The 17,054-nt window shown below is 54.2% G+C and overlaps 1 protein-coding gene across 1 annotated transcript in view; it reads left to right on the top strand.

Annotated features, from left to right (window-relative positions):
* The window catches only part of LOC138176485 (mucin-6), a gene marked incomplete at its 3' end in the record, with an annotated part of 34,146 nt that extends 17,729 nt beyond the window's left edge, over nucleotides 1-16,417 (top strand). Inside the window, exons 17-29 of the mRNA XM_069107272.1 lie at nucleotides 217-326; nucleotides 970-1,121; nucleotides 2,205-2,346; nucleotides 2,481-2,591; nucleotides 3,407-3,592; nucleotides 4,172-4,411; nucleotides 5,804-5,960; nucleotides 8,003-8,149; nucleotides 8,752-8,814; nucleotides 10,022-10,184; nucleotides 12,073-12,203; nucleotides 15,115-15,375; nucleotides 16,277-16,417. Of these exons, the coding sequence (XP_068963373.1) occupies nucleotides 217-326; nucleotides 970-1,121; nucleotides 2,205-2,346; nucleotides 2,481-2,591; nucleotides 3,407-3,592; nucleotides 4,172-4,411; nucleotides 5,804-5,960; nucleotides 8,003-8,149; nucleotides 8,752-8,814; nucleotides 10,022-10,184; nucleotides 12,073-12,203; nucleotides 15,115-15,375; nucleotides 16,277-16,417 (2,004 nt within the window). The remainder of the gene's footprint in view (nucleotides 1-216; nucleotides 327-969; nucleotides 1,122-2,204; nucleotides 2,347-2,480; nucleotides 2,592-3,406; nucleotides 3,593-4,171; nucleotides 4,412-5,803; nucleotides 5,961-8,002; nucleotides 8,150-8,751; nucleotides 8,815-10,021; nucleotides 10,185-12,072; nucleotides 12,204-15,114; nucleotides 15,376-16,276) is intronic.
* Nucleotides 16,418-17,054: the final 637 nt, after the last annotated feature.

Below are 17,054 nucleotides of genomic sequence, written 5' to 3'. Positions count from 1 at the left end.
CTCCTTCCTCCTCTCCTCCCTCCCCTCCTCCCCTTCTCCTTTCCCCTTCCTCTTCTTCCTCCTTCCCCCTCCTCCCCTATTTCTCTCTTTCCTCCTCCCCTCCTCCCCTCCTCCCCCTCTCCATCCCCCTTCCTCCTCCCTCCCCTCCCCCCATATCCTTCCTTCTCTCCTTCCTCCTCCCACTCTCCCTCTTCCTCTTCCTCTCCTCTCCACCAGAGTCCTGTAAGACCCCCAAGAAATATCTCTCCTGCTCTCAGTCTTCAGACAGTAAATACGGTGCTGCCTGTGCTCCTACCTGCCAGATGTTAGCCACTGGGATTGATTGTGTAAGTTCTTTACTGAGGGGAGAGGACAGAAGCAGGGAGCCCACTCCTCCCCCCACCAGCTGGGGGAGTGGGGATTGGCCCTGGGGATGCAGACCCCAAAACAAAGCCACGCCTTCCTTCAAGGAGCCTCCTTTGCCCTTGCTGGGATCCCCCACTGGGCCTCTGGGACAAAGAAGGCCACTGAGGGACAGGGGCTGCTGTCAGTGCCAGGCCTGGGGCAAGGTTAGAGAATTGAACTGCCTGGAGCTCTGAGGGCAGGGAGGCAGTCAGTCTGGGGGAGGTAAGGAGGGGCTTAGGAGAGCCATGAGAAGGCAGGCCAGCACAATTGGGGAGAGGGCTTGCCTATGACTAGCAATGATTTAGCCCTAGGAGGGACTTGGAACCCAGGGAGTTCAACTGCCACATTTTACTGAGGAAAATGGGGGCCCAGGACAGGGGGAGGAAAACCTTAGTTACCCCAGTAAAAAAGGCTGAGGCTGAGATTCAAACTGGGGGCCTCCCTGCCTCCAGGGTCTTCCATGCCCCCCTTCACTTGCTGCCTCTGCTGGCTGGGTTTGAATCAGAATGTGGCCCGGTGCCCACCCTGGCCTTTTATGGCTCCTCTCTTTGCCTCCCTCTCCAACCCTGGTTCCATCCTCTCCAGGTGCCCAGCAAATGTGAGTCCGGCTGTGTCTGTGCTGAGGGACTCTATGAAAACCTGAATGGGGACTGTGTGCCACCTGATGATTGCCCCTGTGAGTTTGGGGGGCTTTCTTACAACAGAGGAGCCCAGATCCAAACTGAGTGCAAGACATGGTAAGGAAGGCCCTCCCCCTGCTTCCCTGGATGGTCCTGAGGTCCCAGAGACAGAGAGAGACTCAGGACAGGCAAGCTCAGAGGCCTCTGGGAGACCAGGTTATTTTGGCCACCTGCAGGGGGAGAGTCGGCCTCCTTCAGAGCTCTGTGTGCACACGCGTGTGTCTGTGTATGTTTCTGTGTGTGTGTGTGTAAAAGATCTAGGCACTGCAGAGGGACATGCCAAACGTGAGTGCCAGCAGCCAGACTGCTATGGGCTGCATGAAGTGGGAGGGGCTTGCTGCCCTGACCTTCTGCCCTGGATAGACCTCATTGGAGGCCTGGATTCCGTGGTGGGCAGCCTAGTTTAAGGACATTCATAAGCTGGACAATGTCTGGAGGTGGAGCAAGCAGGATGGAGAAGGGCCTCAGGCAAGGGGGAGCTTCACCCTGCTTGGTCCTGGAGGGCAGAACCAGGAGCCATGGGGGAAGATGCCAGAGGCCACATTAGGCGAGCTGTCAGCAAACTTCTTAACCATGAGAGCTGTCGAAAGGACATTGTCCTGAAACATAGCCCAGGAAATCAAGCTCTGGCCTGGGCTCAGTGGATCATTGGGCTAAGAGCTGGAAGAGGGCTTAGAGGTCATACTCCTCATATTACAGATGAGGAAACTGAGGCTCACAGAGGACAAGGGCCTCCCCCAGTCACACAACTAGCAAGTGGCCATGCCAGGCATTGGACCCCAGATCCTCTGACGCCAAACCCAATGCTATTTCCACTGTACTAAGATGGCACCTTCAATGGCCTTTGGTCGCCCAGGGTGATGGCTATCGGCTGCTTCTCTCAGCTCCTTGGCCTAGTGCCCAGGGAATTGGCTCCTAAATGACCTTGGTTGGGATCTGGCCTCAAGTTGGGGGCCATAGGCTGAGAGGGCTCTTGCTGCAGCTTTCTCCTAGCTCCCTGGCATTGGGAAGCCCCAAAGGGGCCACAAGCCCTCCTCTGACCTTCCTCTGTCCCTGGAGAGACTGGGAAAGCCTCAGAAACCAGACTTCCCAGGCACAGGGCTCCTCACTGACCACTCTCTCCTCCCTTCCCCCATTCAGTACCTGCACGCGGGGAAGATGGCAATGTTTGGAGAAAGATAAGTGCTCCGCCACCTGTGCCCTCTATGGGGAGGGCCACCTGATCACCTTCGATGGGCAGCGTTTCGTGTTTGATGGGAACTGTGAATATGTCCTGACTACAGTAAGGCAGCACCCCTGCAGGAGACCAGCATCTCTGTGACTCTCATACACTCTAGATGCTGGTGCTGTGCTTCCAGGAGGGGAGCCTTCCCACAGGCCTCCACCATGGTTATACAAACTTTTTCTCTCCCTCAGGATGGTTGTAGCACCAATAATTCCCATCCCACCTTCAAGATTGTGACAGAGAATGTCATCTGTGGGAAGTCAGGGGTCACCTGTTCTCGGGCCATCAAACTCTTTCTTGGGGTGAGAAGCTGAACTACATCCTGGCAGGGAGGAAGGGGCCTTGGGCCTCTGGGTTCATTCTCTTGTTATTCTCTATCTCTATGTCTCTGTCTATCTGTCTCTCTCTCCCCCCTCCCCTTTCTTACCCTCTTCCTTTCCTTCCCTTCTTCTCCCCCTCCCACTTCTTTCCCTGCTTCCTTCAAGACTGCCAGCATGCAGCCACAAGGGCCACCAAGTTCTGTGTCTTTGCCTTTTCTCTCAGAAGCTCCTGGGCTGAGAGCCCAGGGCTGGGCCTCCACAATTCTGCCCCCCCCCACCAGATAGGACCTCCCCCCCTTAGGGCCATAGGAAAGAAGGTGCTTTGGAACTTAGGGCCCTGGGAGCCCCAACTGTCCCCAAGTGATCGGCTAGAGCCATCCTATGGGGGCCACAATGAGAGCAGAGGCCACAGGAGCACAGGGTGGTTGGGGCTGTCCCCATGACCTCCGCATGGAGTCGTCTCCGGAAGGCCCCAGCCCCCCAGGACCGGCTGTTTTCATCTTCAGCATTCCTGAACCCTCCCTACAACCACTAATGGGCCATTCTGTGCTCTTCTCAGGTCCATGCCAACCTGCCCAAATCTGTGTGGCTGTCCCATGTGGCCTCCTGGTCACTCCCCTCCCCCAAGGCTCAGGGTCAGCCAGCCAGGGGAGGAAGCAGCTTTCCATGCCTGCACTTCTGGGTTCTCAGGGCCACCCTTCCTGAGGCCCAGAGAGAGGCCTAGATGTGGCCCCTGACTGAGGGCTGGCAGATCTCAGGGCTTGGGTCAGGCCCCCAAAGAGCTGCCCCATTCACAGGACCTGTCCGTGGTGCTGTCAGATGCCTCATACACCATCACGGGGGAGAACCCCCAGGTGGGCATCCAGGTGAAGAAGAACACCCTGCACCTGGTGTTCGAGGTCATCATTCCCGGCAAGTTCAACCTGACTCTTATCTGGAACAAACACATGAGCGTCTACATCAAAGTGTTCCGGGACTCTGAGGTGAGGCCTGACCCAGGGTCCCCAGCTCCTCCCTTCACCTCCCTGGAGACTGCACAATGCCCACATAGCAGCAGCCTGGGAGCACCGTCAGAGATGCCTTTCCAGCCTGGAGCTCTGGCCATGGTGCCCCCCACCCCACTCTCACCTCGTGGGACCCACCCCCTAGCAGCCACCTCGTAGGACCCACCCCCCAGCCTGAGCCTCATGGGACCCACCCCCCAGCACCCTCCTTGTGGGGCCTGCCCATAGGCCTCCATAATGGGAAGGAAGGGAGTGGGGGGCTTCTCCTGACTACATTATTTGCCATGCTGCATCTGGCCTGGCTTGGGCCACTCCCATCTAGAAATTCACTGCAGCTCAGTGGGACAGATTCACACGGCCCCAGACTTTTTGCCTAAGACCCCCTCACTTCTCTTGACAGGGTAGGGAGAGATGATAGGAACAAAAATCTCTAAATAAGTCATGAGCACAGTTCCCACTCCCTATTCAGATTCAGGGACAAGGGGAAGCAGAGGCACAGAGGAAGGTGGGAGGGGCTAGGGGGTCACAGGGGTGCAGCCCTGGGGCTCCCTCTTTCAGGATCCCCTGTGTGGCTTGTGTGGGAATTATAATGGCAACATGAAGGACGACTTTGAGACGCGTAGCAAGTACGTGGCCTCCAGTGAGCTGGAGTTTGTGAATTCCTGGAAGGAGAACCCCCTGTGTGGCGACATCAGCTACGTGGTGGAGCCCTGCCTCCAGAATCCCTACCGGAAGGCCTGGGCTGAGAAGAAGTGCGCCATCATCAATAGCGACACATTCTCTGCCTGTCACAGCAAGGTGCATGGGGGGAGGGGCATGTGCCTCTGTGTACATGCCTGTGTACATGTGTGCATGAGTGTGTGCACCTGTGTGCCATGCCTCTGGGGCACACTGTGGACACATGTGCACATCTACATGCATGTGTTCATGTGTGAGCATGTGAACGTTGTGTTTGAGAGTATGCCATTGAGGGAAGGTGGGCGTGCATGCGTGTGCCTGTTGGGGGCAGTGTGTCTGCATATGCATGCGTGAATGCAGGTGCACCCATGTGCATCATGTGTTGGCCCCTGGAGAAGACAGGCAAGCTGCCTTGAGTCTGCTGGAAGGCTGCTGCTGCTGCTGCTGCTGGTGTTAAGGCAGCATTTCCCCTCCCTGGGGCCTGGTGGGGAGGGGGGCAGGGCAGGGCCTCTGCTAGCTTCCCCCAGAGCTCAGGCCCATCATTCCCTGAAAGCCTTTGTGCTGGAGCTGCCCTTCTTGGAGGAGCACAACATGGGGCCTAAGCACAAGGCCCGGGCCCTTCTCCTTTGGCCTCTGAACTCTACCAGGTAATAGGAGGCCTTTGTGGAATGGCAGGTGAGATGGGAGTGGAGAATGGATGCCAGAGCACACAGACCAGTCCAGTTGAGAGGCAGCCAAAGCCATCAGGAGTCCAGCCTCAGGGACCCAGGGCTCCTTAGAGAGGCCATACAGCACTGGTACAAGCAGGCAGGGCCTGGCACTCCCCTCTGGCCAACTCCAAAGGAAACCTTTTTACCCAGGTTACACTGGGGTCCAGTGGGATTCAATCAGGCTGTGCTGGGACCCCCTGACCAGGTGAGGTAGAATGGCCATGGAGCCCAGGAGAAGCAGGCTGGGGAGCAGGGATATGAGAAAGGGGGGTAGCAGAGCCAAAACCCTCCCTATTTCCTCCCTAGTGTCACCCACTCCATGCACACCTCACAGTGTTAGTGCATGGCTCACAGATACCCCAGGCCCCAGGTTCACCATGTCAGTGCTCCAGGGCCCCAAACCCAGGCCAAAGAAGGGGACTTAGATACTGTCCCTCCTTCCCTCCTGTGGTCCACAGGGCAGGGCAGCAAAAGCCCCAGACAGAGCTGCCCCAGAGAATGGCCCAGCCAGGTTCTGACAGAGGAGATAGTTTCTCAAGCTCCTCTCCACACCAGCCATGGCACAGACCCCCAGGCTTCTAGACCTCTGGGACAAACTGGGAAGCAGTCACTCCCCAGGTCCTACTTTGGCCCTGTACGTTTGGGGGCGAGTAGCTTCCAGGGGATCTCCAACTACTGGTATACGTGGGGCCAGAGCCTCAGACCCTGAAGGCACCAGGCTGGGCACCTGGGCTTGATCACAGCTTAGTGGCACTGCCCAGGCAGGGCCAGGCACTGAGTGCCCCTCCCCCTCTGCCCGTAGGTATACCGAATGCCTTACTACGATGCCTGCGTGCGGGACACCTGTGGCTGTGACTCAGGAGGAGATTGCGAGTGCATGTGTGATGCCGTGGCAGCCTATGCCAAGGCCTGCTTGGATGCGGGTGTCTGTGTGGACTGGAGGGCTCCAGACTTCTGCCGTAAGAGCTCTACTGCACACCCCCTGTCCTTGGCCCCTCTGACGCTCTTCTCGAGGAGACTGGTTTGGGCTGGATGGGAGAGAACCCTTGGAACAAAAGAATGTCAAAGTTGGGGGTTGCCCCGGCTCTGGGGGGCAGCTTCCACTCCAAGGGGGGTTGTGCCTGTCAAGAGAGGCTGAAGTCAAGGCAGCCAAGGTGCCAGGGCACATTGCTGGCCATTGTTTTTCGCTCTCTGCTACCTCATCATCCCAAGGAGGCAGCCAGAATCCTCAGACCATGTTGGCAAAGCCCCATGGGGCTCAGAGTGGGGTCTGATGTTCCTGGGATCATCTCCCCAGATCCAGAGGGAGCGGAGGGGCTGCAGGACCCCCACCAGGGAAAGCCCAGTTTGCTCAGGGTGGGGAGAGAGCAGAGTCAATCCTGGGAAATGTTCTGGGGGTGGGGGAGGAAGAGAAGGATGGGAGGGCAGAGGTTGTGAATTCCATCTAAGTCACTGGGGAGCCTCTGTTTACCCTGGGACAAGGGCACGTAGCTTTGCCAGTAAGGTGAGCAGGAGTGCATGAGATGCTCTCTCTGGGGCCCCGTTAGTGTTGGAATGGGTTGAGATCCTTTAAGGGCTCCCTCACCAGGCTGAGAAGTTCAGGCAACACCCCCATGATGGCCAGCCAGCTGCCAGCATTCCCCAGGCTGATGCCCACACACACGTCTCGGAGCCCTCACTCCACAGTTAGTAACCCCGATGATGACCACTTCCACAGCACACACAGTTCCCAAAGGGCTTCATCTGTCACTCCTTGTGGCCTTACAGCCTTGGGGGGGGGAGGAGGCATGAGGGATACCCCCATTTTACAGATGGGGAAGCTAAGGCTGAGCAGTGAAGTACACGCAGGGTCGGCTGCTTCAGCTGAAGCTTGTTTGGTTTTTTAAATTCTATTTTATTTCATTTTCATTTCCAAATTCTCTTCATCCCATCTATTGAGAAAGCTGGGAAGGAGGGGAAAAACCACATTACAAATGTGTAAACAAAGCAAAATAAATCCCTACATGAGATACTCTCCCTCCCTTCTGTGGTCCACAGGGCCCATCCCCAAAAAGTCAGCCCCAGTCAGTCCTGGAGGAGCCCATCACATCTTCCTCTCCAGCTGGCCGCATTGTGTCCCTCAGTCTTTCCGAGCTGTTACAGGATACATTGTGGTCCTGCCCTCTGCCTCAGTTCATACAAGTCTTCTCGGGGTTCTCTGAGTGTCCCCTTCATTTACAGTAGCTTGTTCAGCTACTCCCCAGTCGATGGGTCTCCCTCGACTTCCAAATCCCTGCCACCACAAAGAGCCGTTATCCACTTTCTCGTACAATGTTCTTGCCCCCCTTTTTTGATCTTTTTGGGGCATATCACTGGGTCAAAGAGCATACACAGGGTAACAACTTTGGGGACATGGCCCCCAATGGCACGTCCAGTATTGTCCTTCTCATTTTCCTTTTTTGTCAACCTAGCCGATATGATGGGTGTGGAGTGGTAGCCATGGCAAGATCTGAACTCAGGTCCTCCTGACTGCACAGCCAGCATTGTAGCCACTGTGCCACCTAGCTGCCCTGACCTGTTTCCAGTAGTCACCCCTTCTGTTCTCTGGCTCAGCTCAGGAAGGCAGAGAGAGAAGCCCCATTCTTCTCTCCCCTCTCCTACCTGCTTCAAGGGTTGCCCCCCATCCTGGTTCTTCTATCTGGGACCCAACAGAACCAGGCTAGTCCTGGGCTAAATTCCCATCTCTGTTTCTCAGTCTCTGTGTGGCCTAGGGTATGTCCCTCGCCCTCTGGGCTTCCTCAGTTTCTTCCTCTTTCTCTCTACCTCCCGGGCCAGCGCTTTGCCAGCCTCCTGGTGTAAGCACACTTGCAGGATTCCTCTGCTGCCGGGGGGGTACCCGGATGTGTTTTGGGCCTCAGCTCTACCAGGCTGGGTATTGTCCTGGCCTTTGCCAGCAGGAAGCTGGGAAGCACATAGGGGCAGAGGCTTCTGGCTGCTGAGTGGATATGACTTTGCATTTCAGCTCTCTATTGTGACTTCTTCAATACCCACAAACTCATCGATGGAGACAGCGGCTACCAGTACACGAGGGAAAGCAACTGTACCTGGCATTACCAGCCTTGCCTCTGCCCATTCCAGCCCCAGAATAACAAATACACCAACAATGAAGGTGATGACCTGGCCACAGAGACACGGGCACAGATTCTTCTCTAGAGCCCTGTCTGTGTGTGCAATGCTGTGATCTGCTCGGGTACACGCGGGCTCTGCCGTTCTACAGGCCCAAGGGGGCCCTATGAGGATAGAAAGGCTCTTCTGGTTGAGGGGTGTCCCACATACCACCCATGGGTGCTCAAGTGTTTCTCAATCCTGGAGCCAGAGAACCAGCTCTGTCCTGGGAGCCTTGAGATGAGGCCTTGCCCTGAGAGGAGCCCCAGGGGTGAAGACCTGAGTTCAGGGAGCAGCATCGAGAGAGGAGTCCGGGGAAAGGAAGGGGGCAGGGAGAAGAAAGATGTGAGGGAGGCGAAGGGAAGGGAGAGGGAAGAAAATCAGGGGGAGGGAGGGGAGCTCAGTCAGCCCCATGGCTGACCCCTGAGGACCTTTCGCTGTCTCCCCACATCAGTGTAGATAGGCTAGGGTCCATCTCCAGTGCCCAGACAGGGAGGCAGGTCCATGCTCTTCTCCAGCCCCACCCCGCACCTCTGGCTCGAGCAGGCCCTGCAGAGTTAGAGTGGACCCCCACCCCCTCACTCTCTACCCCCTGCTTCTCTATAGGCTGCTATAACTGCACACAGGACCAGTACTTTGACCATGAGGAAGGGCGCTGTGTGCCTTGCTGTAAGTACTTTTCCTACTGACCCTCTGTCAACCTCAGCTCCTCCTTTGGCCTTGGTCCATCCCTCCAGGCAGGGGTCCTTGAACCCCAGCCTAGCCTTGAACCCCAAGGGTGGTGGGGAACATGCATTCATGACCAATGAAAGGGGTGATGTGGCAGGACCAGCTCCTGGGAAGGGGAGGGATCTACCTTCAGGCAGGTCCCCTTCCCCCTGTGGGTCACCTAGATTTGTGGGCATAGGGCTCTCCAAAGAGGCAGTCAAGCAATTTCCCCAAGCTCGAGCCTCATATGGCCCTGTCCTCTAAGCTGCAGGCAGGGCCTTCATAAGGACCCACTGGGTCTTTTGGAAAGACCAGAAACAAACCAAGAGCCCCAGGGCCGGACAGACAGAGGTTTGTCCCATGAGGGCTTCAGTCTAGGTAGCCCCCAGAACCCTTTGCCAACAGCAACAGAGGCAGGCAGATGGCAAGTTTCCAAAATGGGGGAGCTTTCAAAGCGAATCAGTGAGCTGTCCCACCCCTGCTTCCCTGCCCAGGCCTTTCCCAAGGTCTCAGGTCCCTTAGGCATTCCCAGTTCTGGGCTTCTGTTCCTGCTAGAGAACCTTCTCTATCTTCTCCCCTTAAATCTGCCCCCCTGGGGCAGCAAGGGGGCACAGTGAATAGAGCACCAGCCCTGGAGTCAGGAGGACCTGAGTTCAAATCTGGCCTCAGACACTTAACACTGACTAGCCGTGTGATCTTGGGCATGTCACTTAACTCCAACTGCCCTGCCCTCCAAAAAGTTAAAAAAAAGAATCTGCTTCCTCCAGGAAGCTTCCCAGGATGCCCCCCTCTCACCCTGCCTCCCTCCCCAGACATCCCACAGCCCTTTGCCAGCACCCCTGCCAGGTGCTGACCCCTTTCCACCACCACTGTGCCCACCTTTCTCCACTCTCCTGATGCCTGCCCAGACTTCCACTTCCTGGACCTTTTCATTTGGAGGGAAGGGAGACCATGGGTTTCAGAGGGAGGGGAGAGAGAAGGATTAGGGAGGCAGACACTCAAAGGTCCTTTCCCCAAGCTCCCCCTGCTCTCAGAAAGGATGGGCAAGAATGACCCAAACATGGACCCCTGAGGGGAGGCGTGGAGCAGCCTGCCTCAGGGATTAGAGGGGAGTAGTCAGGCTTGGGCCTCCCCTCCTGTAACCCACCATCTTCTGCTTGTGTTTCAGCCCAGATACTTCTCCCAACTCCATCAACAGCCACAGCAGGTGAATGTAGTTCTACTAAATGTCCAGGTGACTCGGGCCCCCTTCTCAGCTCTGGTCTCTGCCCCACGCTGCCAGAGGCCTCAACAGGCCTGGAGAGAATGAGGCCACTCCTACCCCACCGATGGTCTGGGAGAAAGAAATCCCGACTGGAAGGAGGAGTGGTCTGACACAGAAAAGCCTGGATGGCCAAGACGGACCCCCTGCCCTGAATTTCAGCCAGAGCATCCTAATAGCACAGCACCTCTGAGGCAGACAGCTCCAGGGGGGCTGCTGCATGAGGGAGGGGGTGGGGAGAGAGATGGACAGCTCCCAGGCTTGGAAGTAGACAGGGAAGGCTCCCACTGCAGGACTGGTAGGGCTGCCAGCCAAGAGCAAAGTCAGAGAGAAGAGAGGATTTGGGGGAGAGATGCTAATGGAGAGTTTGGCCAGGTAGGTAGGGAGGTAGGGCAGGGGCCAGAGGTCAGAGCTGCCATCCTGAGCTTGAAAGTCCAGTCCTTCGGAGAGGGCAAAGAAAGGAAGACGAGAAGACTAAGGAGCCCTTTGGGGTCAGGAAAGGAGTCAGAGGAAGACAGGATAGAAAAGCAAAGACAAATGTGGGGTCGGAGACATAGGAAGAGACATAGGAGACATAGTAGCCAGGGAAGAAGCTGGGCAGGTCACTGGCCTCCACAGCCATCTAAATCTGGGATCTTGTGAGAGCTTCCAGAGGATGGTCACAGAGAGGTCTGGGGGAGTGAAGACTGAGGCCCCAATATAGGGAACTGTCAGTGTGGAATGCTCACTGGGTGTGAGGTCAGAAGTCCTGGCCCTAAGCAGCCCAAAGGCCATGAAAGACCTTGGACACATCATCTCAGTGCTCTGACATTCAGTGCAACCTCTGGAGATGCTGAAGTGGCTAAAGGGGGTGACAAATGGGAGTTCCTCTCCTCCTCACTTCCTCACCTCAGTGCCCAGGGCCCCTTGATGAGATGCCCCCTTCGGCAATCACCTCTGCCCCAGGCAGGTCCTGTCTGCTAGTCAGTCCCTGAAGCTCATCCCTCAAGCAAGCCCAAGACACAATGCCCCAGATGAAACTGGGTGGCTATGACCCCAGAATTACACAGGTAACATCTAGGCTGTTTCCCATCAGGTCCACACTCTAAAACCACGCCCCAGAACACCAGGGGAACAGAAACCACCACTATATTCACCACCAAGCCTCTGTCAAGCTCCCTTCAGACACTCAACACATCATCAGGGTTGACCAAGTCAACTGAGACCATCAGCTCCTCCTCCAGACCGACCTTGGCCAGCCAAAGCAGTCCCCACTCCTCTGGAAGGACCACCTCAGCAGTCCCCACCAGCACACAGACCAGGCTCACAGGTGGTAAACAACATTCTGCCCTAGGTACTCCTGGCAGATGGCAAACCCCGTTTTGTCTACCCACCCTGAATCCCTCTACACTCATTCTTTGAAGCTTGGGGGAAAGAAAGTTCAGAGACCCAAAGGGGCTGGTGGCCCTGCCCTGCAGGCCAGGTAGCACATGAAGTTACCTTCCAGCCCCTTCTTGGGGTGGACTCCCAGGCTCTGCCCCTCCAGCTCCTCTGTTCTGGTCACCATTCTGGGTCCTGGCTCTAGGCTCCCTCTCTGTGCTTCTGCTGCTGTCGGTATAAAATGGGAGGGTTGGACTACCCCAGAGGGCCTCTGCTTCCAGACAGAGATGCAGTGGGGACCCAGTCATTGCTCAGGGCCCTGACTAGCAGGCCCTGCAGTTCTGTGTCTGGCCTTAGTAGAGGGTGGCTGTATGGGACCATGGGCAAGAGTACCAGTGAGGTTAAAATCCCTGCTCAGACAGTAACTCGTTGTGTGACCGTGGCTGAGGCCGTTTATTTTTCTGAACTCATCTGAAGATGAGTAGAAATTTCACAATGCTTCTCTCTGGGGTGTTGTGAGGGAGGCACTTTGCACACCCTGAGGTGCTCTGAAAATGTATGAACGGTTTTGTTCTCACTCTTATTTCTTATTCCATCAGTGTAGGAGACTCTTGGTGGGAAAATTCCACCAACCGGTTCAGCTCAGCACCTGCTTTGAAAGTGAGCGTCCTAGAAAGCTGTCTGGGCATTGAGCGGGCAGAGGCGAGTCTTGTGCCCAGGTCTCTGCCCAGTGAGATAATGTGTGTGCCCAGCACTTTGTAAGCCAGAAGGCACCAAATAATGCCAGCTGGGTGAGCGTCTATCACTATGTCCCTCCCCCACCACACCCACCTGAAGACCGTCCCGCTGAAGGGGCAGACTACTTTTTGGCTGGTTCTGGCCTCTGAGGAGTCAGACCTTAGCTTCCAGTCATGCCAGTCCGGCAACCTTCTCACAGAATCTCAGAAGGACTTAGCCAGAAGGGACTTAAGGACTCCTCACACCAAGCCTCATCCTACACAAGAATTCTGTCCAAAACAAAAGGTTGTCAAGCTTCTGTGCAAGGATCTCCAGGAAAGGGAAGCCCCCTCCCTCCCAAGGCAGTCCTCATTTCTGGACAACTCTCACTGCTAGGCCATTTTATCCTGGCTTTGAGCCTACATTTCTCCCTTACCCCCATTGTTCTTGGTTCTAGGCTCCAGATTTAAACAGAATAAATATGAATCCTTCCCAGGAGAGCCTTTCAATTACTAGATGAAAACAATCATGACTCATTGCTGTTACTATCTTTGATGAAATTATTGACTTTCTAGAATTTGTTCTTTATCCTACCCATTCTTTAGGATTAAGTTACTTCATCTCTGATTAATTTTTAATCCTTGTTTCAAAGGCCTTTTATAGAACATAATCTTATTGCATTGTGAACTGTAAAAGATGCATTTAGTATTTCTGCATTGGTGAGGTATTATTAATAGTCAGTTTTGTGAAGGTGCCTACCTCCCATACAGAGCTGAGAAATAGGCCTATTCCTTTATATTCCTACACAATAATCTCCTGAGGTCTCTTAATATTTAACTTCTCTTAAAATTCTATTCAAGTCTTCACTTTTTGGGGTATGTTTTGGTTAGATTTATCTAGGTCCAAAAATGGTAAATTGGAGTCTCCCACTATTATAGTTTTACTGTCTTTCTCTCTGTAACTCATTTAGCTTTTCCTCTAAGTATTTAGATGCTATGGAATTTGGTACCTATATGTTTAATGTTGCTATTCATTAATTGGCCATGGTATCTTGTAGCAGAATGTTTGTGTCTTTTGATTAAGTCTAATTTTTTTTTGCTGTTGCTTCATCCAGAATTAGGAATGCTAGTCACCCTTGACTTTTTGGTTTTGCTTCAGCTGAAGTATAATAGATTTTGCTCCACTCTCCTATTTTATGTCTGTGGACGTCTTTCTGTTTCAAGTGTATTTCATATAAACAATGTACTAGTGGATTTAATTTCTAATCCACCCTGCTAGCCTCCTCTGTTATATGGGCAAGTCCATCCTGGTCACAATCAGTCGTGACTGTTAATTGTGTATTTCCTGCTGTCTTATTCTCCTATGCTTTTCCTTCTTCTTTCTGCCCTGTCTTTGTAAAGACAGGGCGAGTGGGGCGAGAGGAACAGTGCTGCTCTAGGCCTCGGATAATCTTCTGCCCCTCTTCTCTCAAGCACTCGGCCGGGTAAATTATCGCTCCAGGATTCCCTTGATCTATGGCTCTACCCCCAAAAGTCAATATAGTTATCCTGCTATTACCAGGCCTGCAGGAAGCCTCGCTGGCTTTTTCCTTTTCTAGAATCTTGCCAAGAACTGAAGCCAAGGTCACTGGCTTATACTGACCCTAAAGGAGCCGCAGTTATCACACCTGCATGCCTTTCAGTACCTAGGATAGGGCACATCAGAGTCACGGGCCTGACTCAGTAAGGACAGGTCACGCTCTCTTCCTGTCTCTCTACCTTATTCCCCAATTCCCTGTTCACTACCTTGTCCTGTCCCCAGCAGAGAAAGCATAAGGGTAGCAATAAGCAGGCTGGTCTCTGCTGCATTGGTGCTTATCTCACCCTTCCCAGGCAGGTCTCATCTGTTCTTGAACACTCTGGGCCCCAGTACTGCTAGAGAACAAGTCCACAAATGGTGATGGTCATCCAGCAGCTTAGGGATCTGGACACATCCTTACAGGACCTGCGCTGGCTCCCACCTTCTATATGTGCCTAAAGACTACGGAGTTTATCAAGATCTTCCTGGGTAGCCACATCTGGCTAGACTTTTAGACATCCACTTGTCTTCCTCATCAAAACTGCGTCTCTTCTGTGTCCTGAAAAGATCATTCTTAGGGCTGTCCCATCCCTCTGGGGCTGACTCATCCTGTAGAACCCCCTGTGGTCTCTAATATCTCCCCTCCAAACCCTGAAATCTGCTCTGCCCAAATCCAAGGGGCATGTCAGGCTGTGCCCATCTTCCTCCCCTCCATCGTGAATTCTAAGATCCGAGATTGAGGAAAGGGCACTGAGCTTCGCCACAGGATTGACAGACCTGGGTTCCAATCTTGTTTCTGACATTCACTAACTAGATTCAAGTCAATAACATCTGAGTGACCTTCAATTTCCCCAAGCAGAAAAAGGGGGCAGCACCACCTGTCATCCTGCCTCCCCGTGTGGTTATAAAGGTTGGAGGATGACACAAGGCAGGTTCTCTAATTGTCGTTATTGCCCAGGTTCCCTGGGGGGGGCCAGATCTCCTTCAAGCCAAAATTTGAAGAGCAGCAGGGACCCCACCCGGAAGGGTCCTATGCAGGGCAGTGTCCTGTAAGCCTAAAGAGAAAGGTGGCACAGACAGGGGGTGATCGTGACTGCACCCGCATTTGGACATAGGACACATATCCTCTCTGGGTGGGGGGGGTGGGGACCCTGGGGACAAGCTTGCTTGAGGAGTTTGGGACCTTGTACACAAAGCAGCAATGAGGCATGTTGAGGGAAGAGGAGCTAGAGTGATAGCCCACAGGGGAATGCCGTGCAGGTGCCCCCCTGGGCCTGAGAGCATGTACTGGGGAAGTGCAGGGGAGAGGTTCAGCCATGTCAACTACATGGGGAGGGCCATACCCTAACTGGTCCCTGTTCCCACAGCAACTCCTTGGGGCACTACCCCCATCACAGCGGCAGTCACTTCCTCCACTCCCCCAGAAAGCCCAGGCACCTTCCCGCTGGCCTCCACCGTGACGAATTCCCCAATCACACAAGCCACTTCAGAGAGCCTGGGATCCCTCCAAACAACAGTCACACAATCTACGGCTCGACCCACCGAGAGCACCACAGTGACCCCAGGGGCATCCCTGCAGCCCACGCGGACCACAGCCACATTGGCAGGGACCTCAGGAGGGCCCACTGGTGAGTGCTTTGGTTTGGTTTATCGCTGTCAGCCACATCCCTCCTAACTGCGTTAAGTTGATCAGCTGAAAACTTAAGCTGATGTGAACTGGATAGAAGGGTCAAGCAATGCCAACAGAATAGAGAAGCTGGGAGTGTGGGAGAAGAGGAACAGGGGAAGTATACCCCTGGCCATGGCTGCAGCAGATCTCAACCAGTAGGCAAAGTTAGTCAGACTTCCTAGGTTTGGATGGTTCCTCTGGAGCTCTCCCAGGGTCCTCTATCCTCTAATAAACAGGAAAGAGGGGAGCTGCTGTGTGTAGGGCCCTAGGCTCAGTGCTTGGGGTCCATAGCATGCCCCACAATCAGGACATGGGACAGTTCCTGAGCCAGGCCTGGGCATAGAGATGAGAGACAAGGGGCTAGCTGTCCAAAAGGGAGGCAGGCTGTGAATGTGGAGAGAGCTCTACATTCTGCTATTAAGGCAAAGATTGAGATCCTGAGGGCAAGGCCTTTGCCTGGATCCACTTCCTTACCTAGAAAATTAGTGAGGTTAGAAAAAGTGACTGGCCAGGTCCCAGGAAGCCAAGAAGACTGAGAGGGGAGGTGAATGGAGAGTTCATGGAGACACCCAGTTCCTGAGGCACCTGCAACAGCTGCCCACAATATATTAGCTCCTTATAGCAAGGAGATTTACCCCCAGGGAAGAAGGTCAGGATTCGGTCACTGTATGGCTTAGAAGGAGAGCTACTGCCCTCCATATAAACCTTCAGAGACTCCATCATCACTGAAAATGAGGGCCAGGACCAAGGACAGAGGGAGTGGCAGGGTCTCCTAATGAGAGACAACAGCCTCCCCTGGAGGCTGGAAGAGAGAAGGGGGAAGACCAGGGAAATGAAATTTGCCTCTCATGTTTCCACAGCCCCATCAGCACTCACAGGAACCACTGAAAACTCCCAAACAGGGACAGCAACCAAACCCACGCCAACCACGAGGGGCCACTCTAGCAAGATCTCAGCTCCATCGCCAGGGGCCAGCATCCCCACCCAGCCAGAGGCAGCAGGTCCCACCCCAGGATCAGAGCAGACACGCCACACAACACAACCTTCATCAGGTGTAACCAGCATAACTCACTCTGCCAAAACAGGGACACCAGCACAGTCTACCCATACAACCACAACTTTACCACACACAGGGCCGTATCACAGCACAACTTGGGTCTCATCTCCAGGTCCTACCATGTCATCAGTGACCACACCGAAACATACTAACAGCCCACACATTTCTAGCCTTTCCACCACTACTGTCACCTCCTCTGGTACAACCATCTCCCACACTAGTACCATTAATCCAATGTCCACCCTCCATCCCAAAGTCACATCTCCTCTTAATTTCAGCCCTGCTAGCATTGCATCCACAGCAACGACAAACTCTACTACTCACACAGAACACACTACAATACATCATGCATCTTCACCGCCATCCACCATCATCCCTCAGACAACAATGACCTTACCAGCTATCCCCTCCAGCATGCACACATCTTCTACCACCCTCAGCATAGCCACCATCACTGGTACTACTGACTCTACACCAACAGGGACACATACACAGACTTCCCATACAACCACAACTTTACCACACACAGGCCCCTATCACAATACAAGTCAGGTCTCATCTACAGGTCCTACCATATCCTC

This window comes from Petaurus breviceps, unplaced genomic scaffold (genome assembly GCF_028583685.1).
Source record: "Petaurus breviceps papuanus isolate PSGF00001 unplaced genomic scaffold, PetGlider_PUasm1.0 89693, whole genome shotgun sequence".
In the NCBI taxonomy this organism is placed as follows: Eukaryota; Metazoa; Chordata; class Mammalia; order Diprotodontia; family Petauridae; genus Petaurus; species Petaurus breviceps.
Note: the sequence above shows the minus strand (reverse complement) of the source record. Positions and strands in the feature narration are given on the sequence as shown.